This window comes from Ipomoea nil, unplaced genomic scaffold (genome assembly GCF_001879475.1).
Source record: "Ipomoea nil cultivar Tokyo-kokei standard unplaced genomic scaffold, Asagao_1.1 scaffold2480, whole genome shotgun sequence".
In the NCBI taxonomy this organism is placed as follows: domain Eukaryota; kingdom Viridiplantae; phylum Streptophyta; class Magnoliopsida; order Solanales; family Convolvulaceae; genus Ipomoea; species Ipomoea nil.
In genome coordinates, this window is record NW_017618908.1 from 5,313,074 (window position 1) to 5,329,956 (window position 16,883).

The 16,883-nt window shown below is 34.0% G+C and overlaps 2 protein-coding genes across 3 annotated transcripts; both read left to right on the forward strand.

Annotated features, from left to right (window-relative positions):
* Positions 1-1,377: 1,377 nt before the first annotated feature.
* Positions 1,378-5,783, forward strand: LOC109153352 (phosphoglycerate mutase-like protein 1). The gene is made up of 10 exons (XM_019301263.1): positions 1,378-1,491; positions 2,384-2,445; positions 2,569-2,676; positions 2,981-3,060; positions 3,582-3,744; positions 4,084-4,158; positions 4,367-4,455; positions 4,913-5,032; positions 5,213-5,257; positions 5,342-5,783. The coding sequence occupies exons 2-10, from the start codon at positions 2,386-2,388 to the stop codon at positions 5,448-5,450; spliced, it is 849 nt and encodes a 282-aa protein (XP_019156808.1). The 5' UTR covers positions 1,378-1,491; positions 2,384-2,385; the 3' UTR covers positions 5,451-5,783.
* Positions 5,784-6,467: 684 nt separating this feature from the next.
* Positions 6,468-13,913, forward strand: LOC109153312 (serine hydroxymethyltransferase 2, mitochondrial-like). Of its 2 annotated transcripts, XM_019301203.1 has the most exons (16): positions 6,471-6,793; positions 6,923-6,973; positions 7,073-7,159; positions 7,235-7,356; positions 7,498-7,574; positions 7,850-7,974; positions 8,068-8,160; positions 8,965-9,057; positions 9,155-9,352; positions 9,569-9,673; positions 9,890-9,955; positions 10,073-10,150; positions 12,826-12,937; positions 13,137-13,247; positions 13,340-13,508; positions 13,654-13,913. In XM_019301203.1, exons 1-15 carry the CDS (start codon positions 6,689-6,691, stop codon positions 13,486-13,488), a joined length of 1,572 nt encoding a protein of 523 aa, XP_019156748.1. In that variant the 5' UTR covers positions 6,471-6,688; the 3' UTR covers positions 13,489-13,508; positions 13,654-13,913. The 2 variants fall into 2 exon arrangements, with proteins under 2 accessions (XP_019156750.1, XP_019156748.1); XM_019301205.1 differs by lacking the exon at positions 13,137-13,247 and having other exon boundaries at positions 6,468-6,793.
* Positions 13,914-16,883: the final 2,970 nt, after the last annotated feature.

The window sequence follows — 16,883 nt, forward strand, 5'->3', positions numbered from 1 at the left end:
TGATGGTTATTGTTTGGTTGATAGGTTTTTAGAACACTACTATGGGTTTTAAATACCCCATCAATTGTAAAATCCATACCCAAATAAAATAAAGGTTTCATTCCCTTATTCATTCTCAAGCACTACTATTAGTAACCATTCCCATTCCACCCTACTACTAAACATGTTAAATACTTTCACCAAAACCCATTACTATTACCAAGTATTTGATACCCATTCCGATTCCGATTCTCATGTGCGAACCAAACACACCCTTATTTACATACACATAGTATGGTAATTACAAATACATAATATATTAACTACTGACACATAATATTTTAACGACATATTATGTGTCTATAGTTAACATATTATGTATCTATAGTTATCATGTTATGTATCTGTAGTTACCATGTTATATGCCTTTAATTTATTTACAGACACATCATTTGTTAACTACATGTACAAAATACGTCAATTGTATACACATAATTTCTTGATCATAATTCACAATGCAAGATGGACCACGGTCCATAGTATAATAATTGATACCTGTGTTCGAATCTTTAATAGGGAAAGATTCCAACCTTAGGGCAAAAAGCAAGCACTTAGACTTTGCGTCATTGAAGCATAAAACTATTAACGAACCGAACATGAATGAATAGGTTGATCGTGTTTATTTGTTAAGATTTTTAGAGTGTTTGTATGTTAAGATTTAAAAAAAATCTATTTGTATTTATTTGTTAAACGTTCATTAATATTTGCTAACTAATTTATAGTGATTGGGGTTGAAGGAAAGAAGAGAGTAAAAAAAAAAAAGGGTAAGGATGATGAGTCACTAGAATGAATACTTAACATATGAATGAGAATAAATACACTATTACTATAATAAACTAGTATATGTGAAAAATGAAAATATTAAACAGAGTACATTATTGTCAAATAAAATTGTAATATAATTAAAATGATAATTTCGTATTGCTATAATAAAACTAGTGTGCGTGAAAAATGAAAGTAAAATTCAAAGATATATAATAACATATATTGTTAAAGGTTTGAAGTGTAATTAAAACAATACTTGAACATTACTATAATTAAACAAGTGTACGTTGAAAATGAAACAAAAAAATAAAGCTTAAGCACTAATGTATATTATCAAATGAAATTATAGTACAATTAAAATTATACTTTAATATTGTAATAATAAAACTAGTCTCGAGAGAAAATAAAACTAGTAAAACATAACAATATTATCAAATAGAATTGAAGTATTGAAGTATAATTAAAATGATACATACCACGTAAAAAATAAATAAATAAATAAAAAGAGAAAAACAGGAGGCGAGTTGTAAAACGGAAGCTGGCGGTCTAGATGGTGAGGCGGCTCTTTCTCTATAAACGTAAATGCATTTCCATTTCCATTTCTATAACAGTTTCCGCAAGCCAAGCACAGCTGCATTTCTCCTTTTTCCTCTCCCGCTCCGCTGCTTTCGTTTCTCTCTGTCTCCGGTAATCTCTCTGTCCCTAAACGAAATGATATTGCGGTTGCCAAGTGTATGATTGATTTTATCATTTTGTTTGATATTTTGTGAGAAACGTTTGCTTGCATTACATATTTACATGTAAATGATGATTGTTTTTAGTTTTTTCGCGGTAATGCATTTTGTTCTTCTATCTGTTCGCGATCTCTGCTCCGGTGCACTGTTACATTGAGTTCAGCGCATTTGTTAATCCTGAAAATGCATTGAGACTTTGGATCTCATGCGGTGTTTTGAGGAATGGATTTTTAGTTTGTTTTGAACTTTTGCTTTTCAAAATCATTATGTAGAATAACAGCGTCTTATGTTTTCTCTGGAGCTATTTCATTGTCGAAGATTTGAAGCAACAAATTCTTCGTTACTTTGTAGTTTCTGTGTTTTATTAAAAATTTTAAATACAGTGAAGTATTATGTGCTGATTATGCAGAAGGCTTTAACTGAACTACTCCTAGATAGCTATTAAGTTAGAGATTTGAAGCATGCCTTTTATCCCACGGGTCTAGATTTCTGAACTCTGAAATGACTGATATGATGAATGTAATGAGTTCGTCTTAGACTCTTAGACTTGTAGTTGGACTTGTTCCTGCCCTTTGAGGAACCACGAAACTTTCTATCAACTTTGTGAATTTGATTTCTTAACCCTAAAGAGATGAAAGATACTAACTCCTTGCTAATTTTTCCATTTGATAAACACTTGGATTAATTTTATGATATTTTGTATAGGATGTATATTGGAACTCATCAATCACATTCTTCCACAATTTTTAAAAAATATTTTTCCTGGTAGAAAAGTTCCCTTAGTCATTCTCTTGATTTTCTTTTAAGGTCATTTATATTTACATAATCTTGTTTCCTGCTTACAGATATGGATGCTTCTGGAGGTCTGAGTGTCTATCCTCTGCATAGATGTAAAATAATACACCTGGTGTGTCCTTTTTCCTCAATCATTGCCTTTTAGGCGATTGCTATAGCTTACATTAAAACAGTACTCAATTCATCTTTTACCCACTCCTTGACAATTTTGTCCATGTATATTCGTGCTTTGTAGGTGAGGCATGCCCAGGGAGCTCACAATGTGGAAGGAGAAAAGGACCATAGTGCATACCTATTGCCTCACCTTTTTGATGCACATCTTACTCCTATTGGCTGGCAACAGGTAGTGAATTGGAAGAGATGGTTTAGCCATTGGTCATGTGATGCTACAGATAACGATTTCATAATTTTTTTTGCATGGTTTTTTTTTAGTATAATTTCTATTTTTAGGAGTGGGAATAAGTTTCATACTATGGGAAGGAAAATTTTGAATTCTGGGGAATACCACTCCCCCTTTTGTCTTTGCCATTTGGTTTATTCATTTGATAGAAGTCTTAATGCGTCTGTTGAACATTTGTTTTGCACCATTCTAAACTAAAATTAAAAGATTTATGATCACAGACTGAGATGACTTGTGTTGTTAATAGGTGGATAATCTTCGCAAGCATGTTCATTCATCTGGACTTTCTAAGAGGATTGAATTGGTAGTCACCTCCCCTTTATTGAGGTATCAAATTTTATTTCTTGTTAGTTTTTATGAGTGTTTGCTTTCACATAACTAACTTCTTATAATCATTTGCTTCTTTTAGAAAGTTAAACCATTCTTATTATCCAGTTTACGACCCTTATCACTTTTCATTGTATCTGTTCGTATTGATCTTCATCACACATAAACTCAACATGATAGAACACAAATACCTGAACTTTCATAAAGGGAAATTTGTCTGGCTGTATGACTGGCTGAAATGCGTGTGTACATGCACAAACACCTCATTAGAAAAAATCATTCATTAAAAAAAAAGTAATGTGCCAGTGGGTGGATGCAGAGATATTCCCTTATTCCATACCTGAAATGTAATAACAATAAGCGTTCTTGGTGTTTTAGACTCATGCTTGTATGATTGAAATTGGAACTTGTAAATTGTAAATCACTGTCTAAGAAACATTACATATGAGCTGGATTTGGAAAATAGAAAGAAAGAACCCTTATATGGATGATTCATAATTTATTGTGGTATTTCATTGAAGGACCATGCAAACAGCAGTTGGTGCTTTTGGTGGAGAAAGTTATACAGATGGAATAGATGTTCCTCCACTAATGGTGGAAAATTGCGGAAATAGTAGCCGACCAGCAATTTCAAGTTTAAATTGCCCTCCATTCTTAGCAGTGGAACTATGTCGAGAACATTTGGTAAGATGCAATTTGTAGCAAAGAATGCATATATCTGGCCATTGGTTTATCTTTTCTCATTTTCTGCACAGATTCTACTCTGTATATTGTATACAAATTATTTTACCTCTGTATATGTCCACTTTGGACTGGTTGTCCCTTTATCAATTTGGTTTTAAACTTTGTATACCATTTGCTAATTCACTGATGGTTAGTAGCTATTATTTACCCAAGTGTGCCCTTATTGTGCTGTACCTCTTTTCTTTTCTTTTTTTGACTCCCATAAATGTACAAGTGGTACAAATGCATGTGATAACTTTATTCTCATGTGGACATCTTATCTATATGTTTATGATACAGGGAGTTCATTGGTGTGACAAAAGAAGAAGCATTAATGAGTATAAACCTTTATTTCCAGCTATAGACTTTTCATTGGTAAGTAGTTTTCTGCTGTTCTGAATTTCTTATTGAAACTATCTATTGTTGATTTTTATTACCCAAAAAATGAGGAAAGGTTCGCATTGCTGATTTTCATTCTTAATGTTGCCAAGCTATCTGAAAATAACTTCATTGTTCAGCTGCAATTGTATTTATAGTTTTTATTGCTTGGCCTCTAGGCGGTAACAGTCTTATTGTTTTTCAGATTGAAAATGATGAGGACATTCTATGGAAGGAGGACGTTAGGGAGCCAAATGAAGATGTTGCTTCCAGAGGAATGCAGTTCTTAAAGTGGTAATTTCTCTATCCACCAACACTTTCAATAAAATGCTTCTGGGATTTTATGTAAAAAATGAGACTGTATGAAGGGTCCTATTTATTTATATATGTCTAGATTGTTGCAAAGAATATTATTTCATTACCAAGTGCAGTAAGCAGTTTCTGTTGGAGCTTTTCTAATTCCATATCCTTCTGCATAGGTTTCAGTTGCATCTTACAAGTAATTTAATTGATATTTGTTCAGAAAATCAGGTAGTATGATGTAATTATAAAAGAGAGAGAGAGACGAATCAAAGGGTGGTGTCAAGTTTAGTGAAATTGCATATTTGCATAATATCTTTTTTATGCACAAGTTGTTACATCCTCTTGGACAGTATTTATGTAATACGGTGTAACTTATAAACCTTTTGGTAGGTCTAGATATGCAGCTTCTTGGTTCTCTCTTTCTCACTTTTAATTAATTGTTTTACAGGTTGTGGACACGGGAGGAGAAGGAGATTGCAGTTGTTACTCATAGTGGATTCTTGATTCATGCCCTCACTTCATTTGGAAATGATTGCCATCCAAATGTGAAGAGTGAAGTATGCAGAAGGTAAGTTGGCGTATTTTGCAATCAAATCTGTATCTGTACACTGATTCACTCAAAACGCCTCACAAGTCACACCTTTTATGCATACTGAAAAATTGTGATTTTCTACATTAACTGAAGGTGGCATTTTATTTGGTTGCCTTTAAGTGATTTTAACAAATTATGGGTTTCATTTATTTTCAGATTTGAGAACTGTGAACTTCGGTCAATGATTATTGTTGACAGAAGGTAAGAACTTCAGTTTTATGTCTCCTTCCTAAGAACTAGCATAGCAACTTTTTTCAGAATGCTGAATTGTGCTTTTATTTGCAGTATGATTGGATCAGACACTTCCACAACTAATTATCCAGGCAAAATTCCCAGTGGATCAGATGCCCTAAGTGATGATGCAGGTGTGAAATATCCTAATGGTATACATTGAAGTAGAAAAATTTTGGTTTGGTATTGGTCTAGAATGTGATTCTTTAAATATAGTCGTCTACTGCGTATGTTTAAGGTCAGTAGGAACCCAACATTTCCAATACAAGATAGACCATTGAGCGAATGTATTATTATAAGACAAATTTTGTAAAAACTATGTATATGCACTGTAGGTGATGGTTATGTCATCAGCCTTTGTACTACTAATATCTCTAGGTGCAATAGATTTCTATATTTTCTACCCTCTCTTGGGTCACAGGAGAAGTGAGAAATTTGTCTTTTGTAACTTGAAATAAGGCGAATGCCGAATGAATCTGTGACATGTATTCCGTAACTACTATTCATTGAAAATACACATCAGTTGTGAATGCAGCAAATAATTTATACAAACAGAAAGCAAGCAGTAGGCTCTTACTGGTTGAGGGCCCCAAATTTGGATCTCAAAATGGTTCTGTCACTCTGTCAAACGGTCACTTGACGTGAGAAAATGATCGATGGCGGTTTGTTTTTAAAAAGTTAATTTTTTAAAAATATTATTAAAATTAAAATAATAAATATTTTTATTTTATTATAAAATTAAAATATTCATTTTATTTTATTAATAACTATTATTTTATTGTTTTATTAAAAAATAAAAATTATTTATTTTATAAATAAATAAATAAATGGTACACCCAACATTCACCTGGTGTTAATTTAGTCAAAGCCATGTCAACAATAACATGTTAAATAGGTATTAGATTTAATTATACTATTTTATTTATTAGTTTAGAGAAACTCACAGTAACTTTTTTTTTTTGTTCACTTAATATAGATCTAATTATTGTATGTATGTGTTTAGGGATCAATTTAGCACCTTTTTTCTTTAAAAAATAAAATAAAATAAAATTGAAGAGAATCTCAGAATCAGACAATTTGGGTAAAAATTTAACACCGGAGTAGTTGGGTAAGTGTGCGGTGGACCCACAGTGGTCCCGCCGTTCATCTGAGCTTACCAACTTCCGACTAGTGCGCTGCACCCTTCACTCGCACTCGCCCCGGCAGAAGAGAACAACTGATCCAACATTTGGTGGCGCCCAATATTCCCTCTCACCAACCTCCATCCCGATCATACGAACTACTTTCAGACATCACACTCATAGAAGAAGAATAAGAAGAAGACGGCGATCGAAGCATAGAGATCTCGCGCATGCGATCATCATCCTCACCGACTCCTCTTTAATTGAGCTCCATTGATCAATGCATATGTCAATGGCTCTCCGAAGGCTATTCACTTCTTCCTCCTCCGCCGCTTCACCTCTTCTGCTCCGTCCTCTCTCCGCTGTCTCCTCCCTCCGATACACGGTTTGTTCATCTGAAAACTCGTGGTTTCCTTTTTAGTAATACTATATATACTATATATATGTATATATATGCGTATGTGCTCTGTGCATTAGCTGATCGCTTGTTTGTTTCGTGCTTTTACGACGTTAGTCCTCGTTGCACAATCAAGCGCTTCGACAAAAGGAGGACCCCCGCGTTACGGTACACCTTTTGCTCGTTTTCATTTTCGAGATCTGTGAGTTTGGTTTATTAGTGCGCGCGTGATGTATGTCATTATGTTTCTGTGAAATGGACTGACAGTGGACGAAGCAATTGAATGCCTCGCTTGAACAAGTTGATCCGGAGGTTGCCGACATCATCGAGCTCGAAAAAGCCCGCCAATGGAAGGTATTTACTATACGTGTTCCGGTGTTATTGGGATAGGACTAGGAAGTTTGTGGATTTAATTATATGTGGAATTAGGGACTGGAGCTCATACCGTCGGAGAATTTCACTTCAGTGTCGGTTATGCAAGCAGTTGGATCAGTAATGACCAACAAGTACAGTGAAGGGTACCCTGGTGCTCGATACTACGGAGGGAATGAGTATGTACTTGTGCTACTTTTTTCTACTGAAATGTGCTACCCATATACTGTGAGATTGTATCACTTTGTCTTCTTATATTTGTTGGGAATGTAATTTCATTACTGAATGTAATGGATACTATTTGTTGTGTGTGCACCAAGGTATATTGATATGGCAGAGAGATTGTGTCAAAAGCGTGCTTTAGAAACTTTCCAATTGGATCCTGAGAAATGGGGAGGTAATGATTGTGCCGCCTATCATCTTAAATAAGTAGCAGTTAAAAGGATGTGGCTTTAAATTTTTTGAAGTAACTAAGTTGCATAGTTTCAATTGGTCATAGAATGACAAGTAAATTTCAGCCTTTCCTCATACAATGTAAAATATCCAATCTAGTCAGTACAAAATTCCTTGATATACTTTTCTTAGTTAAAATTCTGTGTTATATGAGACTTTTGGTGATTACAATACCAGCCATTTTGGTGTTACTAAAGTACTCAATCTTACCTTGTGCAGTTAATGTTCAGTCACTATCAGGATCTCCTTCAAATTTTCAAGTGTATACCGCTTTGCTGAAACCGCATGAGAGAATCATGGCTCTTGATCTTCCTCATGGTGGACATCTTTCACACGGTTATCAGGTGCTTATAGTTTCTTCCAAATAAATTTCTGTGAGGTTTATTACTTGATTCTTTCTATAAGATATATTGATCTCATCTTTCTCCATTGTGCAGACTGACACCAAGAAGATTTCTGCTGTCTCTATCTTTTTTGAGACAATGCCATACAGATTGGATGAGAGCACAGGGTACATTGACTATGACCAGGTATCTTATTAGCACCATACAGACAATTTTCAAGTTACTGGAGTTATGCCATTTCTTATATGTTTTTTTTTAGTACTACTGACCCTATTACAATGTAGTATTTGTCCATACATACTTTCTCAACCTATTGAAGAACAAAGAGTTAATGCCCCCACTAGGGTTCGAACCTGTGACCTCTCCATTGAGCTACAAGCTACTTGGCATGCCATTTCTTATATGTTATTGTGTAGTTTAATGCTTTTTTTGTACTGTTTCCTTCTTATGATGGTTGTTTCTTGAATTCTCCCCTCCATGGCTCCCCCTTCCCCCTCTTTCCCCAAATAAAACTTTGTTGTCATGTACAGACATATGCAGCCATGTCTTTACCTTGGTAATAATTACAATTTTATGGGGACTATCTATTACCCTTGCATGCATACAATGATTCAAATACTGCAATACACCTATGTCTTTAACCCTTGCAAATTTTGCAAATTTTCCTTGAGATACAATAAATAATAATGTGTATAATGTGAATTTTGTGATTTTCGTTTATATGGTTAACTCTCTTTGGTATGCATGTAGCTTTTCTCTGCTTGAAAGGTGTGAGTGGTGGATTGTGAATGCAACTCTGGAACATTCATCAGCCCCTGTCACCTCCTAATGACACAATAATATTGAACTGATGTGCTATCTGTTTTTGTTGGGTAGTTATGTACTTATGTAGTTTTGTCTGTGGAGGTTTTGAGAGGTTATCAAGCTTCATTTGTATTTCATTTTCTACAATTTGGACATGTTAATATAAGGTTGGAATGTGTTATACAGCTGGAGAAAAGTGCAACACTTTTTAGACCAAAATTAATTGTTGCTGGTGCAAGTGCTTATGCACGCCTATATGATTATGCACGCATTCGTAAGGTAACGTTAAACCATTTGCTATCGCATTGTTAACATCTGATCCACTTATTAATTACATATTTTAACACAATAAACGATTTTATGGAATCTTTAACAGGTATGTGACAAGCAAAAAGCTGTAATGTTGGCAGACATGGCACACATTAGCGGCTTGGTTGCTGCAGGGGTCATTCCCTCACCCTTTGAGTATGCAGATGTTGTTACAACCACAACACATAAGTCACTTCGTGGGCCACGTGGGGCAATGATCTTCTTCAGGAAGGGAGTGAAGGAGATTAATAAACAAGGAAAAGAAGTATGTTCTAACCTTAACAAACAAATAAATGTGAAATGCATAAATAAATAAGGATACCTTTGGATCTGCATTGCTTATTTCTGTTCTTCCAATGTCAAAGGCAACTCTTGATTTTCTTTTCTTTTTTTTTAAAAAAAATTTTTAAATTTTTTTCATCATTGGATAATTGATTTGGATTAGAAATAACAGTTTGATACTTTGATTTGTATACTATAGGTTATGTATGACTATGAAGACAAAATTAACCAAGCAGTTTTTCCCGGACTTCAAGGTGGTCCTCACAATCACACAATTACAGCCTTAGCTGTTGCTCTGAAACAAGTAAAAATTTTTGCCCCTTTCTAAAAAAAATAGAAGTAAAATTACATGGTTATTATTGTTGTTATTGTTGTTGTTGTTGTTGTTGTTGTTGTTATTATTATTATTATTATTATTGTTGTTGTTGTTGTTGTTATTGTTATTTTCAGTTTTCCAGTGCAGTGGTTTATAGGAGACATGTTAGGTTATTATATAAAACTTTAGCAATCTTTTGTGTAGGCAATGACACCAGAATATAGGGCCTACCAGGAGCAAGTTCTCAGTAATTGCTCAAAGTTTGCTGAGGTAATAGTTACTTCCACATTTGCATTTCTTATATTCTGTTGTACTGTGATATTTTGATGGTTGTAAACTTGTAATTGCTTTTGTTTGTGATGAAAGTGAAGTCTTTCGTGTTTGCAGAGTTTGATAGGTAGAGGCTATAACCTTGTATCTGGTGGGACTGAAAATCATCTGGTCCTGGTAAACTTACGAAGTAAGGTAACTAACTGATAATTAACTCCTTTCCCTTTGACCCTCTGCTGTTTGATAAGCTGTTACTTCCGCACTTAAAAGAGTATAATTAGTTACTTTTTCTCAATTGTCAATCCCTTTGTGGCTTTGAGTTCATTGTTGGAGCTTTTCTAAACAAAAGGCTCTTTGTTCATGTTATGGAATATACAAATATGGAACCTTTACATATTAGGAAGCCTGGAGATTAGGGTTTTGAGGTAGGTATATGGAAACTTGTTTCCTTATTATAAGTCCTCTAGCATGTATTTATAGGGTGGAGTATTCATTCCAAGAGGTGTGAGACAGAGCTGCCAGAATACAGTGAGGTGTTTTTTCTAAACTTTTGAACATGGTATCAGAGCCTTTACGATAAAAGGTTTTTTTTTCTTTTTTCGCTCATTATATGGGATGAAACAAAGTCCACATGCATGGTTTGGGAATTGGGAAATTTAGTCAAGTTGTTGAGAGCTTTGGGATGGTGAAAGGTAAATCAGATCACTCCATGTTTTACAAGTGGTCCAAAACAGGCATCATCTGGTTAATGGTCTTTGTGGATGACATTGTCATTACAGGGAGTGACACCGATGGGATTTCATCTCTCCAGTCATTTCTTCATAGTCAATTTTAAACAAAAGATTTGGGACTAGGGGTGTAAACGAATCGAGCCGAGCTCGAGCCAAGGTTGGCTCGAGCTCGAGCTCGTTAAGGAAGGCTCGACAATTTTCGAACAGCTCGAGCTTGGCTCGAGTAGCTCGTTTTTTTGAGCTCGAGTTCGAGCGCGAATTCGAGCTCGATTTTGACCTCAAACGTGTCGTCGCCCGACAGTCTTCCGGTGTCTCCATATCTCGTCTTCTTGTCATCGTCGTCGACTCCAGGGTTAGGGCTTGGGGGAATGGGGCGGTTGTGCGGGATTGCGAGAGTACTAGAGTATGGTAAGCCTTAGAAGGGAGTAAAATTTTAATTTTAATAATAATAATAATAATAATAATAATAATAATAATAATAATAATAATATTATTATTATTATTATTATTATTATTATATATAAGGCTCGCGAGTGGCTCGTCGAGCCACGAGCATAGGATATGTGAGCTCGGCTCGAGCTCGATTTTGACCGAGCTTGAGCCGAGCTTTGACCAAGCCGCTCGCGAGTGGCTCATAAGCAGCTCGGTTCATTTACACCCCTATTTGGGACCACTGAAGTACTTCCTGGGTATTGAAGTTATGAGGAGTAAAACAAGTATATTACTATCTCAACAAAAATATGTACTTGACTTGCTCTCTGAAACAGGAAAACTGGGTACTAAACCATGCAATACTCCCATGATACCGAACATGCAATTGTCAAAGGAGGGAGAATTGCTTGAAGATCTTGAGAGGTACTGGAGGTACTTGAGAGGAAACAGGAAAACTGGGTACTAAACCATGCAATACTCCCATGATACCGAACATGCAATTGTCAAAGGATGGAGAATTGTTTGAAGATCTTGAGAGGTACTGGAGATTAGTTAGGAAGCTAAACTACTTTACAGTAACTCGCCTAGATATTGCATAGGCAGTTAGTGTTTTGAGCGGGTACATGGCATCCCCAATTGTTGATAATTGGGCAGCTGTAGTGCACATCTTGAGTTACTTGAAGGGAGCCCCAGGACATGAAATTTTGTATAAGAATCATGGTTACACTAAGATTGGGTGTTTCACTGATGCTGATTGGGCAGGGTCCAAAGAGGATTGTTGATCAACATCCGAATGTTGTGTTTTCTTTGGAGGTAATATGGTTTCGTTGAAGAGTAAAAAGCATAATGTGGTTTCTCATTCGAGTGCATAGTTTGAATATAGAGCGATGGAACAATAAACGTGTGAAGTGATGTGGATAAACAACCTCTTGAATGAGTCTGGTTTCAAAGCTCCAATTCCTGTAAAATTATGGTGTGATAATCAAGCTGCTCTTCATATTGCATCGAACCCGGTGTGTTCATAAACGAACCAAGCACATAGAGATCGATTGCCACTTCGTTTGTGAAAAGATACAACAAGGGTTAATCTCCACTGGATTTTGAAGACCGAAGAACAACTCGGTGACCTATTCACAAAGGCCCTAACTGGGACCCGAGTTAGTTATTTGTGTAACAAGTTGGGCATGATTAATATCTATGCTCCAACTTGAGGGGGAGTGTTATGGAATATACAAATATGGAACCTTTACATATTAGGAAGCCTGGAGATTAGGGTTTTGAGTGGGTAGGTAGGTATATGGAAACTTGTTTCCTTATTAAAAGTCTTCTAGCATGTATTTATAGGGTGGAGTATTCACTCCAAGAGATGTGAGACAGAGCTGCCAGAATACAGTGAGGTATTTTTTGTAAACTTTTGAACAGTTCATAAGAGGAGCTCAAAATAATAGTCTTGGTCAATTTATTGTGGAAGCAAGTTAAACGGATTGCGAGTGTGGATGCTTCTCTTGTTGCTTTGAACACATGTTTGAGGATTGGGGAGGTGGTGGATTGGTTGACTTCTAAATAAATTTCAATTTATAATTCTCTGGTTTTGTAAACTTATATAAGTTCTAGAAGATAATAACATCTAGGTTCCTGTTTATGGGACTCAAGTGGATATTGATTTCATTTCTAAGCATGTGAGTGCATTGTGACTTTTCCTTGCAGGGTATTGATGGCTCCCGAGTTGAAAAGGTTTTAGAGGCTGTGCACATAGCAGCTAATAAGAATACAGTTCCAGGTGATGTGTCTGCCATGGTGCCTGGTGGCATTCGTATGGGTAAATTCCTTCTCTGGAGATCTTCTTCACGAAATGCTCCACTTTACATTTCTCCTGCAAGAGTGCATGAATCCTTCTCCTTAGCAAATTCAGATTCTGAATTGTAAAGTTTGTCTTACTCTATAATGCATTACTTTACATAGTACTCTTCCTACCTGCATAGTCATTTTTAGTAACTTCCACTTACCTGACAATCCAGGAACTCCGGCTCTCACATCTAGAGGATTTGTCGAGGACGATTTCGTTAAAGTGGCTGAGTTCTTTGATGCTGCTGTAAAGTTGGCACTTGAGATAAAGGCAAAGACAGAAGGTTTGAATTCATTTATTCTGATCCTTCTATTTAAGGGTTGAGCATTTTAAGTTTATTGTAGTTGTATGCTTAACAGTACTTGTTTTCCCTAGGAACAAAGTTGAAGGACTTTGTGACAACTATGAGCTCAGATTCCGGGTTTCAATCTGAGATTGCAAAGCTCCGATCTGAGGTTGAGGAGTATGCAAAGCAATTCCCAACTATTGGTTTCGAGAAGGAAACGATGAAATACAAGCATTGAGTCCAGATCTTTAGAGCAAGGTATGTGTTGATCATTTCAGATTATAGGTATTTAATTGCAGTTGTTATTATAAAATATGTGTATATGCCTTTTTTTAGTCTTTTTACATGTAATTTTATCAAAAATCTTTCTAAAAGCAACTAATACAATCTCCTGTATATACAGGATCACACAATAGCTTACTTTGGATGGAAATGGCAATATTTGAATTCACACGGCTATGGTTCAATGACGATCTGACATTTCAACTCTGCCTAATGATTCTGAAAAAAAGTGTATACAATATGAAATAGCATTAAGATTTGTCTTTCTCAGGTTTGTTGTTTAAAACTGATTTGCCTTTCCATGTTTATGAATTTGAAACAGCTCACACTTGAATTATATATTGTTTCAATGTTTATGAATTTGGAATAGGTCTCTCTCTCTCTCTCTCTTTCACTTGAATTATATGTTGTTATTCGTAAATCGTAACATCATTGGGGGCAAATTATGCTGTAGAATCGTGTCCACCTTGAGTTGTGAACATAATTATGAATATAGAGATTCAATAATTGTGAATATGAAGTTTAAAAATTATGAATATATAACTTTATAATTATGAATATATAATTTAGTAATTATGAACATAAAACATGTCTACCTTGCAAGGTGAATACGGTTTCACAGTATAACGATTGAGCATTGGGCGTTTGACTCAAACATTGAAATTGGAATCATATTGGATTCAAATACTTGATTATTGTATTTACGTAGAAGTTTCTTTGCAGGGTAATTAATAAGAATTTGAATTAAAATCTAAAAAATTGACAAAACCCATAGTCGATAACTGAATTGACGGAAAATTTCAGTTATTTACAAGGTCAAAAAATGTTGGTTATGAACTTTTAATCAATTTTTTTTTTTATTCATTATCAAAAATTTTAAAAAGCGATAATTTCATGAGTTATAGTCTTTATTTTCTACAATGCAGATATTTCTTATCTTCAAATTCATTAATTAATTATATAATCTCTACATTTGTCCATTATCTTTTTTTTTTTTTTTTTTACATTATCTTGTATTTAAATATTAAAGTTATAATACAAAATAATGTTATATATTTATTTACTAAGTATTTTATTACTAGTATGAATTTTTTTTTTTTAAAAAATAAACAGTTTGAAGACGATCATATTATTAATTGGGGCAAATAATTGGCATATAATATAACCCCTTTAAACACTTTAATTATGTATTTTCTCAAAAATCATTTTTCAATATATGTATATATTCATGTACATGGAGGAACACCAAATCTCAATGCAATGGGCAAGGTCTTGTTTCATAAGCCCTAGTGAACAGTAATCACTCTACTGAACACTACGCAAAAGACCTTGGGCTCAAGCAGTCTGAAGTGATTCTCTCAAGTGGGAGTCATGGGTTCGAGCCTCAGTGGAGGCAGTATCAGACTTCAGTAATTGAAGCGGGAAATTACTCCGTAATATTTCTGGACTACATATAGTTGTCCACTTTAAAGGTAAATCATCATTTTTTATTAAGATGATTTAAAATGTATAAATTTTTACTACCTTATCTAATCTTATTCATTAAATAAATTAGGAATTTCTATATCTACAAGAATTCATTGAACAATAATGGTTGAACTAAAAGTACCTCAAGCAAAACATCTAAATGCATGATTTGTATGCTTTTGTGCTGATAATAATATGTAAATGGTAATTATATCATTATCTTACAAAGCTACATCTAAAACTCATTATTAAAAACAACGTGATATACTTGACGCATTGAAAAGATGTCGAGACTACAACAATGCTGCAATCAATTTTACAAATCCAGAAAATGAAGAAATTTAAATAATAGCGACCGTGGCAGCATTCATTGATCATGTATGTAAAATACTTATTGTGTATCCTTTAAATATATTAGGACTAATATAAATTTACAATTCATTTCATTTTCTAGATTCAACTTGCTTGGATTTAAAGGCAAAATCAACATTAACCTTGACAATAAAAATACTTGGTATATAAGATGTAGCCACTGTTTAAAAACTGTTTATGCACAAAGTGACAAACTATTTAACCGCATGCATTGTGGTGAAAAAAAATAGCAATGGGTACTCCAAAGGTTATTATTAATTCAACAATTTTTTTTTTTTTTTTACAAAATACACACACACACACACAATCAAGTATTACACTCATTTATACTAATTCCAAAAATATGAACTACATGTGCAAAATGAATGTGAAAATTGTTGATGAATCTGGACACATTGCAGCATCAATATTCAAACTACTTGCAGAGTCATTGTTGTTACTATCAAGTAAAAGTTATAGAACTAGAACAAGAGGCACTACTCGTGAACATTCTACAAATATAATAAATATTATATTTTGTTCAATATTTTCACAGAGAATCTATGACACACATCTTACAACACATGAAACATGTATAGGAAAATTACCACTACCAAATATCAATAGGCTCTTGCAAGATCAAATGTTCATAGTATAACTAAGATCTCACTCATATACGCAAGACAAATCCACAGTTTCCTATACTAACCTCATTGAATGACGCCACCTTCTATGCTACCACTAGTAATCCAATTACACATGACACACTATCAATAAAAAAGAAGATGACAAGTACTGAAAATGAAGGCAATGACAATGCTACCCAAAATAAAATTATGAATAGATTTAGAGAAATTCAAACTAAAAGTAGTATTTTTTTAGACTATCGTTTTTACAAAGTTGTAAACATTTATTTTCATGACAATTATAATCAACCTCTCCTATATTATCTTGCATTTGTTATACTTTGAATTACCGATTTAAATAAACAAATTAAATTCAACATTCAATTACATATGCATGAACATCTCCTATATAATCTTGACATATATACTTTGAAATACTTATTCAAAAATAAACATTGAACATTAGCGCAATGCAAGTGAAAACCAATAAAAAAAATTATAATACATAAATATCCACATACATATATGTGTTTATATAGTAAAGTTCAATATTGAATGCATAGAGAATGATCTTTTTATTTTTTTTCTTTCTCATTTTTTATTCCATTGTTCAAAAGTAAGGAATGAAGATGGTAAAGAGATTTATGATTAGTAGAAGATTTGAATCTAATAGCAAAAGTAGACAAACAAACATGGTAATAAGTATTAAATTCGATAATGGGTACAGAAACACCAACCAAATCCTACCATTATTAAGGTAAAGGACTAAACATGTAACATCGTAATGAAACTAATGGCTATATATATATATATATATATATATATATATATATATATATATATATTAAAGTAAATAATGCCCCTAAGATACTGGTCTAATGGATAAAATAATCTACTTAAGATTTGC